Source organism: Apaloderma vittatum, unplaced genomic scaffold (genome assembly GCF_000703405.1).
Source record: "Apaloderma vittatum isolate BGI_N311 unplaced genomic scaffold, ASM70340v1 scaffold11994, whole genome shotgun sequence".
Lineage (NCBI taxonomy): Eukaryota > Metazoa > Chordata > Aves > Trogoniformes > Trogonidae > Apaloderma > Apaloderma vittatum.
This window is the reverse complement of record NW_009711018.1, coordinates 5579-32043: the sequence shown is the minus strand read 5'-3', so window position 1 is coordinate 32043 and position 26465 is coordinate 5579. Positions and strand designations below refer to the sequence as shown.

The following is a 26465-nucleotide window of genomic DNA, read 5'->3' as shown; positions in this document are numbered from 1 at the left end:
ATGACAAGCTTGCAGGTAAGGGGTCAGGCACCCATAACCCATCACTGCTGGCTGTGGATGCCCCTTCTCTGCTGATACCATTTTGGGGGGCATCTGTTTCATTTCAATGTACCCCTTTTTTATGTTTCAAGGTGTGTTTTTAAAGCTCTGTCTTGGGATAAAGGGTTTTGCTGTGTTTCATCTAGAAACAGGCCTTTACTTCTCTCTTCTCCTTCTTTGGAAATAATTCTTGATCTGGCTGTCCCAGTGCAGGGCATCTTCATAACAGAATTTGTCCTTTCCTCACCTTCCACCTGCACCTTTCCTCCCACTCCAGCTGCCAGGGGGCTGTTCCCTTCTCAGCCTATGAAATCTGTCTGGCAACATCTGCCCAGATGTTGCAACCCTGGCCACCATCTTCTCTGGCAGCCCAGGCGAGCAGTGGCTCAATTCTGGTGCACTTTCTCAGTACCCCTGGCAGGGCACACCAGCATAGCGGCCTCCAGCCACGCTCTCCTCTCTCCACGCCAGAGGGGCAGCCGGTGGGAGCTTTTCCTGCCCCTGTTTGCCAGAGCATGGAGGAGTTTTAGGAGAAAGGTGGGATGTGGTGGATTGTCACTCATACGTAGAAACACAAGACTCAAGACTGTGAACCTCTTCAGTACCTCACCGTTGCTGGTGAAGGGTGGCTGCCCTGGTGCCATTGGGGTGCATGAGTAATGCTGCAGCAGGCAGGAGCAGCAAGGTCTCTCCCCAGGACCATGGTGGGTCTCAAGAGCTTGTGCAGGACCATCATGTCTCTCCCCAGGCTTCGGGGCTATCATCTTTACTAAGCTTTTTCCTAATTCTGGATATGCCTGAGAGATATATCACAGAATCACAGAATTGTTGAGGCTGGAAAAGACTCCTGAGATCATCAAGTCCAGCCTATGACTCAACAGCATCGCCATGGCTAGACCACCGCACTAAGTGCCACATCCAGCCTCTCCTTAAACACCTCCAGGGACAGTGACTCCACCACTGCCCTGAGCAGTGCATCCCAATGCCTGATCGTATATGTGTATGTGTTCCCTCACGACCTTCTGCGATGTTCATTATCTTACAAAGTCATCTTACAGGTCATCTTACTCATCTCTGAAGATACCTGTCTCCTCATACAGTAAAACTTCTTCATTCTTCTTCCTTGCCTGTCCCTGACACTCTCCATATCTCAGCACCCTCTTTCAAGAGTGGAACAGCCTTGCCTCCGTGCCACCCTGGATGAATAGCCAACTGGTTTCTGTCATGGTTGTGACGGCATCTTCCGTGTTCATCTTCAACTCATACCTAGCGGGCCCTAACACGTTGTTGGCCAGTGTGACTGTGGCTGTAGGTTGAGCATGGGTCTGCCTAGAGCTGGCCACGGGAGCAGGCTGCTCTGCCAGCACCTCCTCTGCAAGATGCCGTATACAACAATATTCTGTCATCACTTCTCCCCACCCCGCCTTCTCTTGTCATTTTTTCTCCAAAACTGTTGCTTCACCCTTCTTCTCTGATAATCCTGGCACTCATCCCTCTCTTCCCTCCTCCACCAAGTGCCTTGTTCCACGCTGGAGCTGGATAGGTCCTCCCAGGAAGGGTCTGGCCTTGGACCATCCACAGCACTTTTGGAGCAGAGGGTTGGTGAGATGTCAACCCCCACTGACGTCAAGGAGATGGCAGCTTCTGCTGGGGACATTGGCCCTGCAGCACTGGGCCAGCACCAAGGCAGAGCTCAGATTTGGATGCTTTGGTTTTACCCTGCAACGAGGCTGTGGAGCCCCATGCAAAAGGTGAAACACCTACTCTGCTCATTGCCCCAAGTTCTCCTGCCGCTGTTTCTGTGAGTTTATGTTAAACCCTTCAGTGTTGACTGGACCAAGCTGATACAAAGTGCCATTTTGTCTAGAGATGAATGCTGTTTTCCTGTGTCCTGCGGCAGGAGCTGGTAGAGAGATGTATTATGCAGCATTTGAAGAAGGTTCTTAATTATTTTGCAGTCTGTGTGTTTAGACTTCAAATGAGTTTTTACCATGCCTGCTGTCTAATCTGATAAACAAAAGGTTATGGTTTATAGGTCAGAGCACAACACCCTTTGTGAGATCTCTGCTTTGCATCCCAGTTATACCAATCAATGAGCTTTGCTGAATTTTTTATGCTGTGCTGGGCTTTTATCTCTCCCATTTTATTGAAAAATGACAAAACAAAAAGCAGAGTGGAGTCAGATGAATTCCTAAGATCCTGTTTGCATAAAAAGCTACAAGATCTCGAAGGAAATAATAACAACAGTAATTAAAAGCAGGAGCAAAAACAAAGGACCACAGAGAACTTTTCGTTTTACAGAGAAACCACCACCTCAGTTACCTAAATAGATCCCATTGACCTACCTGGCCTGGAGTTACTCCCTGGCCTGGGAACCATGGAGGCCAGACAGGGACCTGGAGGGAACTTGCTTTGGACTAAAAACCCATTGCTGTGCCATGGAGAAGAATGCTCTGGTGAGGGTGCTGGGCAGGCAGAAGGGGGTTATTTTTCCTGGCCCAAGGCCACCCTGTGGAATGCAAACTGAGAGGTGGGAAGCGGGCTCAGAGGGTAAGCAGAGAGAAGGTCTGGGATGTGCCTGGCCCCTTGCGCTGCTGCTCCCGACTGACCTGCATCGGCATGGTCTCCACATGGTGCTCCAGCGCCCTGGAGCTTGACACCTCCAACCCACACAGGAGTTGGTGTCATGCAGCTATTTTTAGCAGCCCAAGTAGTATTTGACACTGATTCCTAAGGGCATGGAGAGGAGAGAAGCCTCTCTGGGGTCTGTCACAGGGAAAGATGAAATAAAATGAGTGAATGAGAAAAGCCACACTGAACATCCAGACAAAAACATGGAGCCACACTCAGGGTGATGAATCATTGGCAGGATGATGTCTCTGCTCCTGTGGCTGCAGTCCTGCCAATGTCTTATTTTCAGCCCTCAATGCAGTTACCTGAGGATTAATTCTTTTTTTTTTTCCCTTGGCGAGGGAGAACTGAGTTGACCAAACAATGATGCAGCAGCTTCTCCCCTCGCCCTCGCTCTCAGGGCAGTGGGGAGAGGCTACCCTCACTCAAACACCACCTCTTCCCCAACTCAGCCGCCCTGCCCCAGACCACCCAGTCTCCTGCCTTGCTGGGTGATGACCAGCAACTCTGCAGCTGAGGAAGGCAGCAGCTTTCCATCCAGCCCTGTCCCTGCATTGCTGCACTCGGGAGCCAGCTGCCTGGTCAGGGCTGGTGAGGTGCCATGAAACACCAACCTAGGCATGGAGCAGCCTCCAGCGTGAGGTGCTTGCTGCAGAGCTGATTTTCCTTCCTTCCCCTGGCCCAGCAAGCAGAAACAAAGAGGCTTTTGGAGGTATGGATGATCAAGCTAGTTGGGTAGGTCACCAGCTTTTTAGCCTGAAGGACAGTGGATGGATTTATCACAGCAAAACCTCTGTGCCTCCTTCCCCCTCACCACAGGACTGTGGCAGAGGACTGCCAGGGGGTAAGTATACGCTGTTTATGAAGAGCCACAAATTATCCCCTCCTAGCTGTCCCCTAGCTTAGTACAGCATTTTGCAGGTGATGCTCAGCAAAGCAGCCTGCACGTTGCATTAACCCTCTCCTTGCTTTGCTAATAGCAGAGCCTGCCGAGCCTTGCTGATTATGCCTCCAGAAAATAAACCTGCTCCCCTCTTCCTGATCCTCCTCCTCTTTCTCCTTTCCTCTCCTGATCATCAAGCCTGCCCCGCAGGCAAACACTCCAGCCACATCTATGTTGCTGGTAGAGGAGGATGCAGTGCAGAGGTCTCAGTTAATTCTGGAACTGCTGCAGTTCCATCAGATATTGCTGCATTTCCGTTTAAAAGAGGGGGAAAAGAATAAAAAACCCCCCACCCTTCTCTACAATACATTTGCCAAGGCTCCTTAGGTAACCTGCTGCTTTGCATATCAATATGCTTCTTGCAGAACCCATTGGAGAGTAGAGTCCGGGCAATGTGCATTCATTTGTAAGGTTTGTAAGAAGGAGAGAAACATCTTCCCTGAAACAATAGAAACCAAGATTTTTTCAGGTTCAGGCTAAGCAGGGCTTCCAGCCAGCCTGGCACCCCCTGGGAATGGACTTACCTTACAGGTTGCTGAAAGGTGCCGGAGGAAAGCACACGGTTTCCTGGGAGGTTTCGGATTTGCTCTCTGAGCGTCTGCTATATCAGGGAATTTCTAGGGAGGCTGCAAATTGCAGAAGGCTGAGAACCCCCAGGGGAAATAACGCAGGCACAATAATAATATAAACCAGGTATAGGGAATTTGTCACTCCAGCTTCATGTCAGACCTCTGCCTTCTAGGGCTGAGTGACCGCTGCTTGCTGGGGTTTCTCAGCAATGGAGCCCCAAGGCTATTGGGGTGCAGCAGCATTGCAAAGCTGCAGCCAACCCGTCGTGACAAGCATGCACGTGTCGGCCGAGCGTTGGGCCTCTCGGGCTTTGCGACCCCAGCACTGCTCTGTGAAGGCAGACGAGCAGCCAGGCTACTTTTACCGTTGACAGAAGGGAGCATTAATATTTAATTCTCTCCTCAGGCCCCAGAGCTGAGCCACTGATTGCTCCCAAAGCACCTCTGCGTTCACATGGAGTTCAACAGAGTTGCTTCACGCCTTTGTATAGGATCTGAAGGGACTGTATTTACATTTCTGTCACTGCAAAGCTAAGGTCTCTGTCAATACCTGCTTCCCTTGTGTGTCTCAGGTGTACCGTGGGGCTTTTCCCAGTGCCACAACACTGGGAGTCTCATCTTCCAGGGTCCTGTGGCTTTTGGTCATGCTCACACCACAGCATCTGTAGGCAGGGCAAGCACGGGAGGGCATGCAGGTCTGTTTCACCCATAGGTCTCTTGGGTATATCCTAGAAAAGCAGATTATCACCTGGTATGGATTAATTCTTACTTACTACTGTGGTGGACAGTTCACTCCCAACTCAGCAATACTTTTTAGGGCAAATCACGAGACATAGTTCAAGTCCCAGCTGAGTTTCTCTTCCTCCCTCATCCCAACTATGTCCTGACCTCTTTCTTGACGGTCATGAGGATGTATCGCAAAAGCTGAAAACTAAACAGATCTTGATTTCAATCACTGAGCATCTGAGGACTCAGTGCAAAGATTTGCAAAGCAGTCTGCAGATTTTGTAATATGCACTTTTCAAGTGAAGTCAGATTTAACTTGGATGGTGCTAGCAACCCTCCATAGTATTGGTGCACATTTTGTCCTAGACACCACTCCGTTGTTCTTGAGTCTGACTGTACATGTGATATTTGGCTTATTTCTCAAGTGCCTTTGTGGTGCAGAATGTGATGAAAATAGACCTGCAGATTCTGCAGAAGAGCAAAAAATGCTTCCCAGTCCACCATGTGATTAGCTAATGAAGCAAACCCAGGAGCTGTGAAAATGGTCTGTGGTGATACACAAACAAATCACTTGAGAAAGTCTTAATGCATGCAAAGAGCCTGGAAAAACACATGGGGAAGCGATGGATGGGTTGTTTGGAGAGGCTTTGCTTGTGTTTTCAAAATGCTGATGAGCCGTGTGGTTTGTTTCACAGTACATGTCGGGATTTGGAAATGAATATGTTTCCGAGGATCCACGCTGTCCAGGAGCTTTACCAGAGGGACAGGTACTGATGTTTTTTTAAGTGCTTTATCAAAATGACATGGAATAGAGTGAATATCTGTTCCCTGGGTTTCTTTTCATCTTAAAGCGTTTCCTTTCTCTCTGCCACAACAAAAGTTTCCAGGAACCTTCTTTATGCAGGAATTAAGTTATAAGATGCTGGCAAAATCAGAATTAAAGGTTTCCAGTCACATGCTCTGTTTTTAAGCTACTTGTGAGCTCCAAGGTTTCACCTTGGGCGTTAAGGCTTGTCTAAATTACCTCTGCTCAACAGCAGGGTTTTTTTTCCAAAAGGAGTCTGCAATACAAGTGGCTCAGCCACACCAAGAAGGAAGCCATTGGCTCTGGAATAAATCAAAGCAGAAGCTTGAAGCTTGGCAGAGACACACAGACACACAGACACACAGACACACAGACACACAGACAGACACACACACAGAGACACACACAGACACACAGACACACAGACACACACACACACACAGGAGAGGCAGCTTTCAGAATTTCTGTAGGAACTGAGCTCCGTGAAGCTGGCTTATACGCCTTTGGCAGGAGAGTAGCTCCTTCATAGGGAGGAAACATGAATGCCTGTGGTGAAAAAACAAGAGTTTCATGTTTAAAAGTAAGCAATTTCTGGACAGGTTTGATGAAAATAAATTATGTTGGGCTGTTCTGTTTTAAAGAAAGGAATTGTGACTCAGGTGATGCTAGCCACTTGGTCTGCAGAGGCAAGAAAATAATCCCGAAGAATTAAAGTTCTCATCTCCTTTGCACTGGTTTCCTTTACACCAACACACATTTTGAGGCTGACTGTGCCTTCCCTTGGATGTCCTGTAATCCCTTGGACTTAGATGGCAGCATTTTGTGCTCAGTCAATGACATCCCTTGGTGCTGCTCTTCATCCCCTCTGCAAAGAGGTCAGCAAAATTAAGGTCATACAGGCAGCTTCATCCTTCACTTTTCCTGAGTTTTCTGGATCTCCCTAGTTCTGATGTTTCACATGTTGAATGCCAGTGTGGGTAGTTAAACACATCACAAGGACACATTAGAGGCTTATATATGTCCCTCAGGTCTGCATTGCAGCCTGCGGTGTGCCCATGAGAAAAACTGCTGTGCTGGATCAGACCGACGCTCAGCTGGCATGGTGTCTTCATTTTGTGACACTCTGTAGAAGATGGGTGGAGAAAAAGCTTAAGGAAGAGACACCTTAAAACTGGGAGATCAATAGAGGTGGGTGCTGGTCTGAACAGGCAGTGAGCAGTGGTGAATGTGCTTCTCCTGATTTCCCAGAGCAGCTCCACTTTCCAGAGGAGGACCCACCCAGCTCCTGGCTGAGGTACTCTCATCTGGACAGAGTTTGGAGTTTGGACACAATGTCGAAAGAGTTAATAGAAAAATCTGAAAACTAGTTAGACCAAAAAAAAATTGCAGTCCCAGGGGTGGATCCTTTCTCCTCTGCAGTATTTATGAGACTGGCATCTGCAGCAGTGCTGGCTAAGATAAAAATGACAAGGGCTATTGATCCCTCTGCTTCACTGCATACCCATACCGACAAGACTGAGTTTGAGGGCTGGAAGCTACTTGTGTTATGAGAGTTTTACTTTGTCTTTCTGCCCACCTGTCAGGGCAGTGTCTGGTACCGTATGGATGGCTGATCCGCTCAGCCGCAGGGGGATGGCAGGATGCTAAACTAGACCTTGCAGGAGGGAGACAGGAAAGCAAATGGTGTATGACTGTCCCACCGGGGTATTTCCTGCAGTTCTTGGATGCCTTCTTTTCTTGCTGGTTTCAAACAAATAGATGCTGCCCTACTTAGATCAAAATGTTTAGTTTTTGTTCTCTGAAAACGGAGGAATCTGTCCTTCAGTTATGATCTCACAAAGGCTGCTAAACCTGTGCTAGTTGTACCCATGGCTCCACAAAGGGCAAAGAGCCCTCTTTGTACTCCAGAGGAGGATCGTCACCGTGCAGAAGCCCTGCAGAAAAGCAAAGACTCTCGCACAGGACATTCCCACTCTTGGGGAGCAAACAGCACTGGGAGGAGGAAGCATCACATTACTGAAATGCCTGTTCTGGGCACCCCTCCTGTGGGCAGAGGGTGGGAGGGAGGAGGAGGGGAAGGTTAGTACACGGCAGGGAGGAAGCAAAGGGGGAGATGCTATAATAGAGCAGATGTCTGGAAAGCCAGACAGACGTGATGCTCTGGGGCAACCCCTCTGAACATTCAGTCTTTAAAAGATTTGGGAATAATAACGGTCTGCTTTGCAGTCTGTAAGCTTTTCCCTGATGCCCTCGTTGCTGACCCTACCAAGCTCTGCTCCTTGCAGCTTGCTCTAACAGCAGGCGTGTTGCCTCAACGGTTGTGCCAACTCCTTGGGACACTTGTGTGGGCTCTTGCAGGTTGGAATGGGGTTTGGGGTCTGGCTGGTGCCCATGGGGCGCTCAGCCTCACAGGAGTAAGAAAATACAGCTATTTGGTCTGATGCACAGACTCAGTAGTGTAGTCCATCCCACGGCATCGAGATGCTGGGTGCCTGCCTCAGTGCTCTGACAATGCCTTCAGAGCTAAATCATGTACTGCTGCTTCTCACTTCTTATTTTTCTTCTCCTCCCATTCAGAATAACCCACAAGTCTGTCCATATGGCCTGTACGCTGAACAGCTCTCGGGCTCTGCCTTCACCTGTCCCCGGCCCACAAACAAGCGAAGGTACCGTGACCCCCAGCTGCGGGTGGGTTATATGGGCTGCTTGGGGTGAGAATTAGGAAGGAATGGAAAAGCTGCCTCTGTGTTACCAGCGCTTCCTGTGAGCCCAAGTGGGTGGAAAACCTCCACTGTGCACTGGGAGAGGGGCAAGGGCAGAAAACCATGAGAGAGGAAGAGGACAGACTTTGGTGGGGCAAGTGGGTTACAAAAATGCTGGGAACGAGAATGTCGGAATGAGAAGGAAAGTGATCTTCTGAGCAAGAGAAGGAAGGCGAGGGGATGTTTGCAGGGGCCAGATGGTCCTGAGTGCGTTGTATGTGCTGTGTGAATCAGCCTCAAGATCTCAGCCTTGATGTTATCATGAAAATGTCACTTCTGCGACTGGCACTGGTAAGCACTTGATGGACAGTGCCAAAACAAAGCCTCTGAATACAACTCTTTACTCCTTCTAAGGGATGCTCCTGCATGCTCGCTGGGGCCAGTGAGGTGCTAGCTCAGGCTGTACCTGTTTGGGAGCTGGCCAGGGGCTCAGACCAGTGCCAGGCCCCCAGCACACTGCTTACTACCCTGTGTTCCCAGTAGTGCGGGGGACAGATTGTTCCAACCAGCAGCAAATGTCCTGCAGCTCTGCCCTGGTCACTGTGCTCTGGCCATGACCAGACTGCAGAAGATGGGTTTCTCAATTTCCTTCTCCCACATGGCTTTTCTGTCCCTTCTGTTGTTCGTTCAAATGAAAGGCAAATGCATCATCTGAGCTGCCTAGCAGAACTCTGCTCTCCAGGCTGGTGCCAGCTCGCGGTGTGTGTGGGAAAGGGATGAATCATTGTTTGCTGCATGAAGATGTCCTTGATGGAAATTTTCCAGCTCTCAAGGGAGAGCTCTCTCCTCCCCTCTCCCATCCACCCAAACTGCAAACACTGCTGTTAACACATCAAAGGCACTGGTAGCCCTGACTAGGTCAGGCTTTCCTGATTACCTCTGCTCTCCTGCCTGATTAAAAGCCTGGCTTTGGGCTTGGCTGAGCTTGTGCATGGTGTGCTGGCGGGGCCTCCAGCCATAGACACAGCAGGCAGTAAGGGAGGGGAGTGATGGTTCCAGGCAGTGACGAAGGCATGGGGGACCTCCTAGAGCAGTGGGAAGTGTCAGCCCAATGCATTCTATGATTCTATGATCCCACATAAAACCCTGGTCCTCACTGCATTGGCTTGCTGGTGGTCACATGGGTATGGTCGGCCAGGCATAGGATGCTGCTCTCAGTAACCCATCCAAATTCAGATGCTGGCTGTGACATTCTGTCTCCTGAAAACTCCACTGTGCTTTCAGTTAGATACCATGCTTGTCCCTGTCTTGTCTGTGCTGCTTTGTAGCTGTGTTTAAATAGGCTTTTTTCCACCTCAGAGACTGCTGTATTTCATCCACAGATCTGTGAGCATCTTGATTTTTTCTATCAAGACGTAACTTTATTTTTATATGCATATATGTGTGCATGTGTGAATGTAAACACACATAATTATGTGTAAAGACACATATAGACATTTACCTATATATAACAGCATATATTTATATTTTAGAGCCTATAATAAAAGGCCATTTCTCTGGAATTCTCTAGCTGTGAGCTGGTGTTTCATATTTAATACACTTTTTGGTCTGCTTGCCACCACCGTAAAACGTTATTCATGCCTTTCGGAGCTCAATCAGCCAGCAGCTATGCAGAGGGTTTAACCTCTTCCTCAGTCTAATCCAGGTCTGTTCCTTCTCTGTAGCTGGCTGTATCGGATCCTACCTTCAGTCTGTCACAAACCCTTCAAACCTCTCGAGGAGGGCCACTTGACGCACAACTGGGATGAAGTTGAACCTGACCCCAACCAGGTAACTGTGCTGGAAAGAGCCCAGGTCCTGCCAGCACAACAGACAAATATTAAGCTAAGCTGGGGTGCAAAGGTGCTGAGCTGTAAGAGGTCTGAGGAGAGCCTAAGGGAGCTAAGGTTCTGGCCAGCAGAGGAGATGTGTCCAGACAACTGCCTGTTGTTCCTCACCTATGGGTCCTCCAAGGAATCACAGCCCTCAAAGTGATGCTTGTTGCTCCCCACCTCAGTGGATGCTTGTGCTCCTTCCCCACACAGCCGTGGTGTCACAGGGTTAGATGTGTGCTATTTGACATCTCCCTTGGGAGCTGCTTTTGGCCACCTCTCAGGCTGCTCTCTCTTCCTCTTCACCGTGCCCCAGGCCATCAGGCAGAGCAGCTGCAGCAGGTCTCTGCTATCCATCCCCTCCTTCCTTCCCTGTGCTTTCGGAGAGGCTGCTGGCTGCCAGCCCGTTTCTTTGCAGCCCTCATGGGAAATCAAGCTTCGTTCTGGAGAGTCAGCCAGAGACATAGCATTTGTCTTCCTCTGTTACAGTCTTGCCATCATCTTTAATCATGATTTCCTCCCTGCCAGCCCCAGAACATTTGGCTTTGCTAATCCGACTTTCTCCTCCCGCTGTTCTCCTCTCAACATCGTCTCATGGTTATCAGTTTTTACTCCTCTCAGGTTTTGCCCTTTGATGCACCATCACTAGCTAATTTCCAGCCCTCTGGCAGCCTCAGCATTTGTCTGAGTACTTTCCCAGTACAGTTGGAATATGTTTTCCAGCCACTGACCAAGGAGTGGTCACAGGCTTGTACATGCCCTCAGTGCTCATTCCCAGATGAAGCTCCAATGACTTCTGTTACCACCTTATCCATCCCCGATGCCCTTTCACAGCCCACATCTACCATTACTGTGGTTATTTATGATTATGGTAATTCCAAGATGTCCAGCTCTCAAGCATCTTAAGCCATTTACCTAAGGGAGCAGCAACAAAGCTCCTGCCCACTCTCTCTCTCTCACTGCTTTCAATGGTAATCACCAAACTCAGAGGGGTTATTTCCTAGCAGTAATTGGGAGTCATCTTCCTGCTTTCCTTATCATCTCTGAAGCAAAGGCAGGGACTAGGTTCAGTTTGCTGGACAAGACCATCTCTTCCCTTCGGTGCTTTGCATTTCTCACAGCTCAGTTACGGAGCTTTCCCAATCATCATCCATCTAAAAGGATGGCATCTTATGTAAAGCACACTGTAGTCAATGGAAAAAAAAATCCTTTAATGTTGCCCAAAGACAGAGTTATAAAAGGTACAGGGAACAAAACAGAAAAGGGGGCAAAGGTGATGAAAAAATATGAGTTGTGTCCATGCAAGAAATGCTGAAACAGAAGAAAGTTCTCCAGCCTGGAACAGAGATGACCAAGCGAAGCTATGATTGAGAGTCAGGGAGAAACCAAATACCAATAACAAATGTCACATTAAAAAATAATAATAATAAAAAATGCATAAACCGTGGAACTTTGTAGTTGTTTGACCCTGGCTCGTGGCCAGGTACCCACAGAGCTATTCTATCACTCCCCCCTTCTCTGCTAGACAGGGGAAGAAAATATATCAAAAGGGCCCATAGTTTGAGATAAGGACAGGGAGACCACCCACATCTACTGTCTCAGGCAAAACAGACTCGATTTCAGGGAAATTAGTTAAATTTATTAAAGAACAAATCAGAGAAGAGTAGAGAGAAATAAAACTAGATCTTAAAAAAAAATAACACCTTCTTGAACCCCTCCCTTCTTCCTGGGCTTAACATTAGTCCCAATTTGTCCACCTCCTCACCTCGACTGGCGCAGGGGGACAGGGAATGGGAGTTGCAGTCAGTTCTTCTGATGTTGTCTCCACCAATCCTTCCTCCTCCAAGGGAGGACTCTTCACTCTTCCCCTGGGCCTTTGTGGGGTCCCTTTCACTTGAGACGATATTTATGTGCTTTCTCCAACATGAATCCTCTCATGAGAGACAGTTCTTGACAAACTGCCCCAACGTGAGTCTCTCCGTGGGGACTCTCCACAGTCCTTCAGGGGGAAACTGCTCCAGCACGAGTCTCCCATGGTGTCACAAAAGTCCCACCAGCCAACCTGCTCCAGTGTGGGCTTCTCTCTCACCATGGGCTAAAGGCTCTGGCAGCAACCTGCTCCGGCGTGGGCTTCCCACGGGACTACAGCCCCCTTCAGGCATCCACCTGCTCCAGCGTGGGGTCCTCCATGGGCCACAGGTGGACATCTACACCCGGTCACCTCCATGGGCTGCAGTGAGACAGCCCGCTTCACCGTAGTCTTCACCAAGACCCGGGGGATTCTGTGCTCTTCTGGAGCACATCCTTCCCCCGCTTCTTCACTGACCTTGGTGTCTCCACATATTCTCACTCCTGTGTCTCTCCACCAGTTGTGTGGCGAAGTTCTTTTTTTCCCCATTTCTTAAATAAGTTTTCACAGAGGCATTCCTATCCTATCATTACTGATAGACTTGGGATTTGCCAGCAGCGGGTCTGTCTTTGGAGCTGGCTGGCATTGGCTCTATCAGACAGGAGAAATTTCTAGCAGCTTCTTGCAGAAGCCACCCGTACAGCCCCCCTGCCACCAAAATCCAACCAGGCAAACCCACTACACACTTTTTGCCAGAGGATACAAGTTGATTCCAAAAGTGATTGGACAAACCTTGGGGAGATAAAACCTATAAAATAATAGTAAGCACAGCAGTGCCATATCTCAGGAGGCTCATGGATAGCACAGCAGGGAAACAACACTAAAAACTTTCTAAAACTTTCTTTATCTGGATGGAGATACCAAACTCACCTGCCAGCAGATCAGATGTCACTAAGATAGTGCTGAATCTCAGGTTCTGCTTTTTGGACTTCTTTAAAGCATATTTTCCTTTGTTTTCCAAGACAGAACACGAACTGTGGCTCACTGGTTGTCTTGGACTTCTCTTCTGGCTCAAGGTGCTTGTTCTTCTCTTCTTGGATCGGTGAAACCCAAATGCAGTAGAGACGCACCAGATGAATGGCACACACAGCTGGGCAGTGGCTTTGCAATTTGCAAGCATTTCAGAGGAGAGGGGCCAGACACCATTTTCAGTTGGATAACAAACTATTTTCCTGCCCTCCTTGTGCCATGGGAATGACAACTGTGGAGGTGTCCACAGGGACGAAAATGAGAATGAGGCTCTTATGCAAGAAGTGCACTATGCTTATTACTTCATCTCTAGACTTACTGTCATTTTCCATATTCTTCATTGAGAAAATTTGCTTTCCATATCTTTATACATGACATTTATTTCTCCTTTTCTGCCTATTCTCCCTCCCTCTCTCTGTCTCTCCTTCAGTCTTCAGGGTCTTCTCTCTTTGTCCCTCCACATGTCCTCTACGTCAGTATTTCTCAATGTTTTCTGTCAACTGGGTCCCAATTCCCAACTCTGAAGGCTTAAAATAAGTGGTAGAGTAATAGTTCACACTGAGATGTCACCGCTGTACTTCACATCTGCCATGAAATGAATGAGAGCTGGGGAACGTCCCACTGCTTGAGGTGGCAGCAGACTCAGGAGCACCTTCTGACTATTGGCTGTCGTTCGTGTTCTGTCTTGGAAAACAAAGGAAAATATGCTTTAAAGAAGTCCAAAAAGCAGAACCTGAGATTCAGCACTATCTTAGTGACATCTGATCTGCTGGCAGGTGGGTTTGGTATCTCCATCCAGAATTCACAGCTTCTCCCTCAGCCTCTTCCCCTACACCTGGCACCCCAGCAGCGTGACCCTTAGCAGGCACCAGCATGGAGCCACCCTGATCTCCCAGGGATGTAAAGGTCCCGCTGCCTGACGGCAAACAGATGGATCCAGCTCAGGCGACCCAGGGCTGCTCCAAGGCTGTGATGGCGGGATACCCTTGGGAAGCAGGTGGCTTCAGAGAGCAGAAGGGAGTGGGCCAAGCTGCAGGGCCAGGCTTGGGGTGCAGCTGAGTAATTAGCGATGAGCTCCTGCTTCGCTTAGCTCTACGGGCAGATGCACTCACTGGGTGCAGCTGCCTGTTTCCTCTCAAGGCTGCCTCTCCAGGAGAGCCTGACAAGTCACTTGGGCACCCACATTTTGATTTGGGTTTGGAAAACTTCCATGAGGCCTGGGTGAATTTAGTATCTTTTTATCCTTTTTAAATTTAGATGAAATTTCACATCACTCAGAATTTTTGGAAGTGGCAGGCACAGAGTCCCATAAACTGTGTTTTCTCAGGGCACCAGCCTAAAAATATAGCAAGAACCACCTGGTCAGGTAGCTAAAAGCAAGAATATGTTCTCATGGATGCCTAGAGTCACAGGCATTTTCATCTGGCATCAAGCGTATCGATGCAGTGGATATATCTGGCAGCTGCTTGTGTCAACATCCTCCTAATTTTGGGCATCTCAGTTGGTCTGCTCTGAACTCCCTGCAGTGAGGGGCTTTCAGCTGCAGCACCTCATTCCCAAGAGCTGCAAAGTCTCCTAATGTGATATTTGCAGTAATAAATACTTTGGACTCCTTTGTCACCTTGTGCCTGAGGATTTCAACAGGCTTTGCAAGAAGTAATTAGTGCTGCTCACAGCTCCCACTCATGCAGGTAGAGATATTTCTTCTTCAGATGTGGGGAAAATGAGGTGGAGCAAATAGGAGTGTTATGCTCGGGTCACGAAGGGAGTGAATCATCCAGTGCAGAGCAAAGCATAGGACCGTCACAATTTGGCTGAGGAAAGCTGGCTCATCTGAATTTCTTTGCTCTCAGCACTGTTGTTGGTAATAGAGGAAGAGACAGCTTTCTAAACACGACTTTTTTTAACCTTAGTGCTATGGAGGCTTGCCAATTATTTCACAAAATTATGACTAAAAAAGAAAAAAAGCTTCATAAATCAAAAGAAACCTGTAAACCAAATTAAGCAAGGCAAAGAGGAAAGAGAAAGTTATCTCAGCTAACAGAGGGCAGGGAAGCAGGGGGACATGGGGATCTGCTTTGTTTTGAAATGCAACCATTTGCATTATAACCTTGTGTTTTTTTTGTCGCAATCCAGCTACGATGGAAACCTTTTGAGATCCCAAAAGCCCCTCAGAAAAAGCTGGACTTTGTGAGTGTAAGTCGGGGCCACCAGGGTATCCGGTCATCCTCAAGCTCTCTTCCACTTCGGTGGGGAATGGAGTGCTAACATTGGGCTAATAGCAGTGGCTTTGAGCCACTGGGCTTGCTGAGTATTTGTGGGAGGGGAGAGGATCCCAGTTTTCAACCAGCTGACAGTGGATTTGATTTTGTTGATTGCCTTTCTAGGAACTCTTAAAAAAAAAACCACAAAAAAACCCCCAAAAAACCCCAACCCTCAGTTCTCCTCAGTCCCTGGCCTGGAAAACACCAGCTTACATGGATGTTTTAGAAACTTTTAATGTATTAAAGGAAAGCCAACTCATCTGGCAAAAAGCCACACATGGAAAGACTTGTATTGGGAAGGGAAGGGGAGAGAGGGGGTGAGCACCATCAAGGGGATAGGATGGGGGGACGAAAGGGGACTGGTCCCTGCCCTGCTGCCTGCCACTCACTCGCGATGCTTTGGGTTTGCCCGCAGGGACTGCACACCTTGTGTGGTGCCGGTGATCTCAGAGGACGCAACGGCATCGCTATCCATATTTACGTCTGCAACACCTCCATGCTCGACAGGTCAGTGACTTCTACGCGGGAGGCTTGGGTTGCCCCAGGCTGGCTGCCTGCCCATGGACGTCTGTTGCCGCTGTGCGTGAGACCAGCTGTTCCCAGCATTGTTGTCTCTATGTCCTTGTGTGCACAGGCCACGGTGTCCACAGCAGGTGTTTGTGAATCAGGTTTTGCTCCATTATTATGCTGTGTGAAAGTGCCTGGGAGTTACAGCACCTTGACCTTCCTGTTCTCCTTTTTCTTTAGATGCCTTTATAATTCAGATGGTGACTTCCTGATTGGTGAGTTGATGTTTTGGCTTCTTCTTTCCCCCATGAGGGTCCACCTGGGTTGCCACCTGCCTGATTCCTTGTTCTTCCAGATCCTTGGGCCCTGCAGCCAAGATTTGGAGGAAGGGGTTGGCTTCACCCTCATGCTATCCAAATTTGGTGACCTGGCTCCAGCCAGGTTGTTGGATGGGCTCTGCTCCTGTGCAGCTCAGAAAGTGCGTATCTGTGCCAGACCTCAGTGCTGGTTTTCAGCAGTGACCCAGCTTCCTTCATGTAGTGCTCAGGAATCATTTCCCAGTGTTCCTCAGTCTGATATTAGGCGTAACAGAGCTGGAGGTTTTGTGGAAAATATAGACTTCAGAACTTTTGACCATCTTACAGCTAGAGGTTTTCATTGTTGCAATCCAAGAGTACTTGGCACAGCAGCTTAGCTCGCGTGCCCCACCAGCCTCAGGCAACCAGATCGCCACAAAGAACGTTGAGGTTGGCACATAAAGTGCATACATGCCGAAAAATATTTTGAGAGGTATCAGAAGTCTGATATTTGCTTGTATCTTTCTTGACCGAGGGACAGGTATGCCTTCAGGTCATGAACAGAAACATTTCTCCCACCAAATAGCTGTTAAATTATTCTCGCTCACCTCTCTCGCTACTGTGAAGTAAAAGTGCCAGGGAGGGTTTTGTAAATCTGCTAGCTTTTCAAAACAAAATGTGAGCTCTCCTGTGCCAGGACGGCCACAGAAAATAATGCGGATGTTAGTGAAGCATTGCTTCCTCTCTCAGGAAGCAAGGAGAATCGGTTATTCCCAAATATCTCATACTGCCACAATCAGGACAAGTGTAGGTACATGCACCATTTTACATGGAAACTATGAGGGAGGCAGGTATGGTCCCAAAAATGTCAAGTTCCATTTATCTGGACTGCAACACAAACCTTATATCAATGCATCACAAGGTGAAGTGTGGCCTGACCTCATGCAGGTAGCTTCTGTGACATGGAGTCCATGGGGCTGGTCTGCAAACTCTCCCTCCAGTGTGTGCATTTCTGCTGCAAGGTTCTGCATCGGAGAGGGAGCTTGGTCCCTCTGTGAAGTGGGGTCAGAAAGGGCCCACTACTCTTCCTTGGAGCCTGGGTGTTCTTGGGGGGCAGGGAAGGTGGCAATCACCACATTGTTTCAGCTCCTCTGCCTGCATTTTGTTTCCACAGTGCCCCAGCAAGGGAAATTGCTCATCACAACTGAGTTTGGGAAGATGTTAGTGGAGCCCAATGAAATCTGTGTTATCCAGGTAAGACCTCACTGTACCTTGCCTGTGGCTCAGAGCCCAGCATTGGAGCAAGCCAGCTCCTGCATTCAGCTGTTAGTAGTTTGTCAGCAAAGTCCTGGGAGGATCCTAGTATCTTCCTTTATTTTCCAGCAAGGAATGCGTTTCAGTGTGGATGTGTTTGGAGAGACCAGAGGCTACATCCTGGAGGTGTACGGAGCACACTTTGAGCTGCCTGACCTGGGACCCATCGGTAACAATCTCCCATCAGACCCACAGTGAATTTCACAGTGACAGGCGTGAATTGCAAGCCCAAATCCATCCTTTTATATCCTATGTAATATATCCTCCTGTGCACATGCTTGTTCCCAAAGACACTTCCCATCCCAGGATTGTTATTCTCTAGCAGATTGGGCATAATCCCCCCAGAAAGTGACAGCTCAGTCTTCCCAATTTTACCCTGAGACTGAAGGGACTATTTCTCTCCCATTCTCTTTTCTACTTTCTCTCTTCCCTTCTGGTCTGGGAGTTCTGGGAGTCTACTGGCTCTGAGCCTGTTTCTATTAAAAGAAACTCAAAAGGCCATAATCACTGATGCCTCTTACTTACAGACACCGCATAAACTGGAGTGATGTGAGGGAATTTACCCAGTAAATTGGAAGGCAGATTTCAGAGGAAACAGGTATTCTTGAAACCTCATTTTAGATTTAATCAAGTAGGATTTTCACCCCACTTCTGTTAACAGAGGTGCCTTAGAGCTCTAGAAACGAGACCACCCTAGTGTCAGAAGCTGCTCCCTTTGGAGAATCAGAAATCAATAAAATGAGCAGCACAGGACTCTGATCAGCAACACATTTGCATCTCTGTCTCGTGCTGCCAGGGCTGATCTGCTTTCACTGTGTAGAGGTCTAGCTCTCATAAATCACAGATCCCCTCTGCCAGCTGGTCTGATGACATGCGTGGGTGCATGGCATCTGAAGCCTTGACATCCTTGCTGTGATTTCCCAGCCAGCTTTCTGGAGGCACTCAGCTCAGGTGACTTCACCTTCCTTGTCCCTGGAGTACTTGCCTCCAAACTTTTCTTGCTGAAGGAAACACCTCCTGGTTACTGCTACTAAGATTGTCTCAGGGAAAGGAAGTGAAACTTCCCTCGTAACAGCTAAATTAACTACAAAACCAGTACCAATAATTTTCAACTTTCAGACCAATGTTTTGGAGTTGGTTGGTTTTCATTTTAGGTTAGGTTGGGGTATTTTTCCCCACTAGACTGGGCTTATTTTATAGCTCTCAGTATAAAAGACTGGCCATGCTTGAAGTAAACTGACTAGGTATTATCAATCAGTAACAAGCTTGGCATTGACAATTGGCATTCGGATGAACTTTACAACCATTTCATAGCTGTAGCGAAACTGAAACCAATCATTCCTGCAGCGAAGAACCATCCCAGCCTCCAGACATTTAATGAGATCCTGCTCAAGCACCTCTCCTGTGTGATGTGCGCTGCAAATCTCTTTCCATATAGAGCCTACAGTGATTTTTCAGCGGCTTTCCTTTCAGCCACCTGAAGTTAGCCACCTTCACCCACTTCTTGTGCTCTGCAACTGCTCCACTTGATTATTGATATTGTTGCACCAGCCTGTTTGTAACAAGTTTCCTCATTAGCTAGTTTTTCAGGTGCTGTTGGACCGGGTTTGGAGTGCAGTGTTTTTGGTCTCCAGAAGGCAGGAATCTATTATAAGGTTTACCTTCTGGAGAGAACAAAGTGAGTTCACTTGCCTGTAAACCTTTTCAGGAGGTGGTAATTATAAGAGCTCCTCTTCTCACCACCTACCTGCCTTCCCCTCAGAGACCCAGATTTTTTGTATTTCAGTCTTACTTTATTCTAACTTCACTTTTCACTTGCGAAATGACAGCTGGAGAAAAGAACTGACTGTTAAGCCTTAGCAGCAGGTAGTAACTTCCGCATTTTTATGCGAGAAATTCAAAAACACTTTGTAACAGTAATACTAATAAAAAGAAGAATGCAGCAGCACCTGTATGGTGCTTTGCACTTTGAAAACAAACTCCTCATGCTAACCAGCCCTTCAGCATGCCCAGAGTCTGTAGGTATCATCAGCCCTTATTTTGTTACTCTTTTTGCAAGCATTCAGAAATGTATTTGGCCCCTTCGTGACATGCCTCATAACTTCTTCATGGCTAAGTGTCCAACCAGCAGGATGTCCAGGAACAGAGAGCAATTTACCCTCCGTTTTTTGCTTAATTCCGGGTATTACATTCCTTTAATTGAGGATAATGTACTGATCTTGTTCAGAAGGGAAATGAGGGAAACCTGTCTTAGTCACATAAGGGGAGCATGGACTTAAATGCTAGCATGTATCACAATTAACTACTCATAGCGGCACATGAACTACGTGACTATTTCAGTTTTTATGGTGGGCCAAAAAGTATTAAGGTCATTCAGAATGCAGAAGGGTACCCACGAAACCAAGAAACTGCGCCTGCCTCTCATGTTGCTTGCAACTTGCCCGAAGAGCTCTGGCATCTCTCTTTCTTCCACAGGAGCCAATGGCCTGGCCAACCCACGAGACTTCTTAGTGCCTGTTGCATGGTACGAGGACCGCCAAGTGCCAGGGGGCTACACAGTGATCAGCAAGTACCAGGGCAAGCTGTTTGCGGCCCAGCAGGTGAGGGTGCCCCAGGAGAACAGGTAACACAGAAGCCCGGCGACTGCCAGTGTGTGGCTTGGCACGTGCAGTTCAGTAGTGCCCACATAGTCTTGGAGGGCCTGGTGGGTTGAGTGGAGTGGGACTGAGCCCTTGCCTTGTTAGGTCATTTAACTTCTCTGCATTCATCTTTCACAGTCTGGGGAAAAAAAGTGTTTGTGAACACTTGGTTGCCCAGAGACTCAATGAAAGTCTTAGCATCACTGTTTCCATAGGTTTATAGAGATGGAGTAGAAAAGAGGAGCTGAGGCGGCTGTGAAGAGCCAAGGTTTCCTTTACCAGTGTTGCAGCCAGCCTTGCTCAAGCACTGCCTGAGCACTCGAAAGCCCTTAGAGACCAGAATGCGGAAGGAGAGCTGAGGCTCATCAAGTGAAAATGCTGAGGAAAACCATGTCCTCCCAATGTCAGGCTATGCCCAAAGGGTTTCCTGCTCCAGGCTGATGGTGTATCTCTCACCATCAACGAACCCATTTTTGACTTTGGAAAGAGCAGCACCCTGCATATGTGTGGCAAGTTGGAAGGTTGTGTATGGTAACCCTCTGTGTCTTTGCTTTTGCTAGGATTTCTCTCCCTTCAATGTTGTAGCCTGGCATGGGAACTACACGCCGTACAAATACCACCTGGAAAAATTCATGGTTATTAACGCTGTTGCTTTTGACCATGCGGTAAGTTCTGGAGCTGGGCAAGGCAAACTAATGCTTTGTGGATACTGTATCATCCAAACCCACCCTCAGCTTCAGGCCCTCAGCCCCTGTTAAAAAATAAGTCGTACTCTAACAAATGTTGTGAAATCTCTTGTGCTGCTTTCCTTGGGCCTATACCAAGCTCTCGTGAAAAAAAGACAACTTCCTTTGTGGTATGAAGACATAACTGGAGGTTGATCAGCTTCTTAAACAGGTTTATGGAGCTTAGCACAGGATTTCTGTGCCCTGGAGGAGAGCTAAATACTGAAGCCAACACAGACCACACAACTCAGCAAAAAGACTTCAGCTTCGAATTCTTGCCTTGATTTATTTCTTGTAATTGCACAGACTCCTTTTCCTGGTTCATCTGAGTCCAACACTGAAATTTGTTTGAAGAGCTGGCAGCTTTCATTGTAATAATTTCTAGATCTTATGGAAAATAACTAAAGCCAAAACTAATGTGAGCAACTCTTACAAAAAGGAAATCAGCCCAGTGGGACAGGTGCCCACAGCGATGCCATCTCACAGTGCTGCTTCTGCAAGTGGGTGTGCAAGGAGACTGGAGCATTTCTAGTGAGACAAACAACAGAAAGTATTGTTTAAACTCTAGAAGTAAATGCCAGAAGAAGGGTGGTTTGGGGATCAAAGCCCAGAAAGTCCCTTTACTGGACTAGAGACTTCAAAAATCCTGGAAGCAAAGCACACTTTCTCTGCATTTTACTTTCCCTGTTTGTAAACTAACAGGGCTGTAAAGCTCAATGTCAGGAACTTCTGCCCTCGGTAAGCAGCTTAGGTGGGTGTATGGTTTAGTGGTAGGAGGAGTGCTGGAGACTGCTTCTGGAATTTCAGCCCGCCTTCTTGCGGGGCTGTCCCTCCCCTGTACCTGTGCCCCAAGCTCTGAGGGCATCATTGCTGGGGCAGCGAAGGCTCTCTAAGGCTGCCAAAAGAAAGAATCACCCAGTCTTGCCTGCCACGTTCAGCATGGGATCAAGATGCTGGATGCTGTCACACAAGGTCACTAATCTCACCCGTAGGACCAGGTGCAGGTGGTGAAAACCGTTTTGGCAAGGGAGAGGCTGTATCAGTCAGGTTTACTGGTAGGATGGCCCAAGTAACCAGCTCTGAGACATGCTCTGTTTCATGCTTTTAATTTTGCTTTTTTTCAGGATCCTTCTATATTCACTGTCCTGACAGCCAAGTCAACCCGCCCTGGAGTGGCACTGGCTGATTTTGTCATATTCCCCCCACGATGGGGTGTAGCTAACAACACCTTCCGGCCACCCTACTACCACCGTACGTCTGCTCTTTGTTGGTTGTGTTTGAGTACAGGACAGCAGAAAAAGAAACAAGCCTTCATTTATCTGGGAGTATGCGCTGGGAAGAAGCAGTCTGATTTGTTGTCCTTGGCAGAGCTAGAGTTAGATTCTCAGAGTCAGTCAGTTCTCCCTGGAAAACAAACAAAACCAAAAATGTCTCTATTTAGATCATCTCAGGAAAACACAGAGGTGATGGGCAGGTTGTGTCTGCATAGGTTCATGTGTCTGTACCCACTGAGACCGGGTGCATATTGAACTTGGCATTGCACAAATGCGTCAGAAATTGTCCTCTCATCCATAGAATCATAGAATCATTCAGGCTGGAAAAAAACCCTTGGGATCATTGAGTCCAACCATTAACCTTGCTCTACAAAGCTCACCCCTAAACATATCCCCAACACCACATCTAAATGACCTTTAAACACCTCCAGGGATGGTGACTCAACCACTTCCCTGGGCAGCCCATTCCAATGGCTGATGACTATTGCTGTGAAAAATTTTTCCTAATGTCCAGGCTAAATCCACCCTACTGCAGTTTGAAGCCATTCCCTCTTGTTCTATCGCTAATTACCTGTGAGAAGAGACCAGCACCAGCCTCTCTACAATGTCCTTTCAGGTAGTTGTAGAGAGTAATGAGGTCTCCCCTCAGCCTCCTCTTCTCCAAACTAAACAGGGCCAGCTCCTTCAATCATTCTTTATAAGATTTATTCTCCAGGCCCTTCACCAGCTTCGTTGCCCTCCTCTGCACTTGGTCCAGCACCTCGATATCTCTCTTGTATTGAGGTGCCCAAAACTGGACACAATACTCGAGATGTGGCCTCACCAGTGCCGAATACAGGGGGACCATCACCTCCCTACTCCTGCTGGTCACACTGTTTCTAATAGAAGCCAAGATGCCGTTGGCCTTCTTGGCCACCTGGGCACACTGCTGGCTCGTATTCAGACACTCGTCTATTAGGACCCCCAGGTCCCTTTCTACCAGACAGCTTTCCAGCCACACTTCCCCAAGCCTGTAGTGTTGCATGGGGTTGCTGTGGCCCAGTGCATGTTCCAGCCATGAATTACTTAGTAGCTCATTAGAGTGCATAAAGAACAGGAGAAAGGAAAGTATGATGTCATAGGTGGGATAGATAGCATGATAGCCCAGAGGGATATAGAGCTGCCCAAGACCATCATAGGGAGAGATCAGATTTACAGCAAAAGAACCAATTGTCTCTCCTGAGCCCTTGTTCACCACTTGCACAGTGATGGAGGTACCTCTGGCCTTTAAGAAGCCAAAGATAAAGAACTGGACTCCTTCTCAGGCAGAGAGTTGGTTGATGTTTTGGGGATTGGGTTGCCATCACCAGAGCCAGTGGGTTTTTGGCAGTTTTTTGGGTTTATCTTGGTAGTGCATGGCCATATGTTGCATTGAATGGATGCTAGAAATCCAGTTCTCCACATGGGGCTGCCTTTCCAGGGTCGGGATAAAGCAACATGCTGTGTGAGACTGAGGAGAAGGCTTGCTCATCCCTCACCCGTGCTCTAGACAGCTAAAAGGCCCCATCTCAGAATCTATCTAGGTCACACTATGGTCACTCTGAAGTGCTGAGAGGCTTTCTGCACACTTCCTAAGCACAATTTAATAGCCAACTCCTGCTACTTAGACTGGCAGAATTAGTGGCACTTGCAAGCACAGTAGGCAGCTGTGCCACCATCTGAATAAAACCCACAGGCAAAGTCCTGCCCTGTCATTCTGCTTTTATTCACAGTCATGAGTGTGACATGTCTCCTGATGGGCTGGGCTAGTGCCAAGTCAATTTTATTAGACCCTAAGAGGTGAGACATGTTGCCAGTTTACCACAATTAAGTTGCTGCGCATCAGCAGAGCTGTGATAACTTTCCACAGAGACGTTGTGTCGAACAACACGAACTTGCTGCGTCTAATGCAGCTTTTACAGCAGATATTGCACCTGTGCCTTGGAAAGCACTTGTGTGATTATCATTCTGTTCAAACCTAGTATCTAATGGCCACTAAGGGATTTTAACTTCACAACATCCTGCTTGGAGAGGACAATGCTATTTTGCTGATAGGGAATGGAGGCACACCTAAGCTGTTGGGGATTATGTGAACAAATAAGAAAATGAACTGAGCTCATCTCTTAAGTCCCAGCCTGGTTTCCTACTCACCTGCCCATTCTTCTTAAGCAACACTACAAGCCTCATTGCAGAGGTGTTGGCAATCCAGCTCTTAGTGTCTACGTAGCAGTCTGAGTGCACCAAGTGCGGTACATGAGTGAGTTCAATGAAAAGCCTGTAACAACCCGGTGTTACATGAGATACTGACAACTCGGGATGAAAACTAGTGAGAGTTTGTATACGTATGTAGGCCAACTCTGCTTTGAGCTAAATTAGTTTTGTTGTTAAATATTTTAGACCTTAGGCTGTATTTAATGAATACCAAGCTAGTTGTTAAAAGGTCAATATATAATAAAAGTGTGTCCTGGTTTTGTGAAAACTGGCTACTAAGCAGAACGTTGCCATATTGTTTAGTCACATCAGGCCTTCTAAAACTGAAAGCTTGGGATGGCAGCTGTTATAGCACTTCCTTTACAGGGAGCATAATTCAGTAAGTACTGAATTATGAGGTACAGCCATTCTTACCTAAGTTTGTGGTATATTATTCCATTGGTTTCAGAGGCTCTACTTAAAGTATTCTTCCTTGCAGAAGGACAGAATTCAGCTGCTTGTCTTTGGGTGCACAGTGGCTCTTGCAGAAAAGGTAGATAATGCTTGAACCAAAAGCATAAGGTACTGAAGTGCCTGGCTGGACTGGAGGTGGTAGAATAGTATAGAAAAAAAACTATTTCAAGCTTACAGCCTGGGACAGCCGACCAGGCTCTCTCACCAGACTACCAGGCAGGCATTTGGTGCCTCAGTGCCACAGGAATGATTACACTGAACTTTCTTTCCAATGCTTTAAGATCTCTAGGTCTTGTAAATATCAGGTTATGCCATGCTGGCCATATGCAGATGTAGTACTTACACAGCTCAAGGTGGTAGGAAAAGCACAGGTCTACCAACATCAATGCATCTTCACTAGGGAGCTCTGTTTCTGCATCCACATAATTTAAGAGTAGAATAAAACCCATACAGCATTGCAAGATCCCTGATGTCTTCTTCTCGTGTGATACCCTGCTTAAGAACCTCCACCCAGTGCCTGGTCCAGCTTAGCTGGTGGGTTTCAAGGAGCTCACAGCCCAGCTGTGATGCCTCCCATTCACACCATGTGGTACCTCTTCTCTATGTCTCCTGCAGGGAACTGCATGAGTGAGTTCATGGGGCTCATCAAAGGCCACTACGAAGCAAAGGAGGAAGGCTTCCAGCCTGGAGGGGGAAGCTTGCACAGCATGATGACTCCTCACGGGCCAGATGCTGACTGTTTCGAGAAGGCGAGCAAAGCCAAGCTGGAGCCTGAGAGGGTTGCAGAAGGGACCATGGTAAGGAGCCGAAGGAGCCAGTAACATTTTGAATGTGGCACAGCGTACTGTGGCTGTGCCACTCTCGAAGTATAGCCTAGCTTCTTCCTAGCAAGTGGGAAAAGTACTTAGAATCATAGAATCTTACTTGGACGAGACTGGTACAGCATTCACTTCCCCTACCATCATCACCAGGAGCAGCCCTGGAGACATGCAATGCTAAGCAGCTTTCATTATCTGCCCACATAAACTGTTGCCTGAGCAGGAGGCTGGGAATTTTCATGCTGATTAATTCAATTTTTGTCTTAGCTTACGTACAAAGAAGCAAAACTCCTGACTGTCCTCCTTTCTCCACCCCCTACAATCGTCATCAACAGACCTTGAACTAGAGCTTTTGGAACAACTTGTCTTTCCTGGGTGTGCAGGGAGTCCAAGGTCACTCCTGACACCTGGTTAATACCAGCATTCCTATCACAGCTCAGTAGAACCCTCTTCCCCTGGGTTGATCAGGCAGGAGGCAGAACTTGGCAATGCTAGACCATGCGTACAATCCCTGTTTGTGGTAAAGCAGAGCCACCTTCCCTGGATTTAAACTCTTGCTCTCTTGCTCTAACCTACCCTCCTTCTTCCCACAGTCTTTCATGTTCGAATCATCCCTGAGTCTCGCCGTCACCAAATGGGGCCTCCAGACCTCCAACTGCCTTGATAAAAACTACTACAAGTGCTGGGAACCTCTGAAAAGCCATTTCAATCCTAAGTGCAAGTAAAGAGAAGTATTTGCTGTTTGCAATACAAGAGCAAAGGCAGTGAAATCCAGCGTACCT

General features: G+C 47.8%; 1 protein-coding gene across 1 annotated transcript; it reads left to right on the top strand.

The window, feature by feature from the left end:
• HGD (homogentisate 1,2-dioxygenase) lies at nt 1-26465 on the top strand. Its single transcript, XM_009867507.1, has 14 exons — nt 1-15; nt 5604-5675; nt 8291-8379; nt 10140-10245; nt 15301-15360; nt 15844-15935; nt 16176-16210; nt 17406-17485; nt 17615-17714; nt 20021-20145; nt 20745-20849; nt 22034-22160; nt 25481-25662; nt 26277-26465. Exons 1-14 carry the CDS (start codon nt 1-3, stop codon nt 26406-26408), a joined length of 1320 nt encoding a protein of 439 aa, XP_009865809.1. The 3' UTR covers nt 26409-26465.

Coding starts and splice junctions, on each gene's coding strand:
- HGD (XM_009867507.1), top strand. Junction 8,380..10,139: donor CGGCCCACAAACAAGCGAAG/GTACCGTGACCC, acceptor CCTTCTCTGTAG/CTGGCTGTATCGGATCCTAC. Junction 25,663..26,276: donor GGGTTGCAGAAGGGACCATG/GTAAGGAGCCGA, acceptor TTCTTCCCACAG/TCTTTCATGTTCGAATCATC.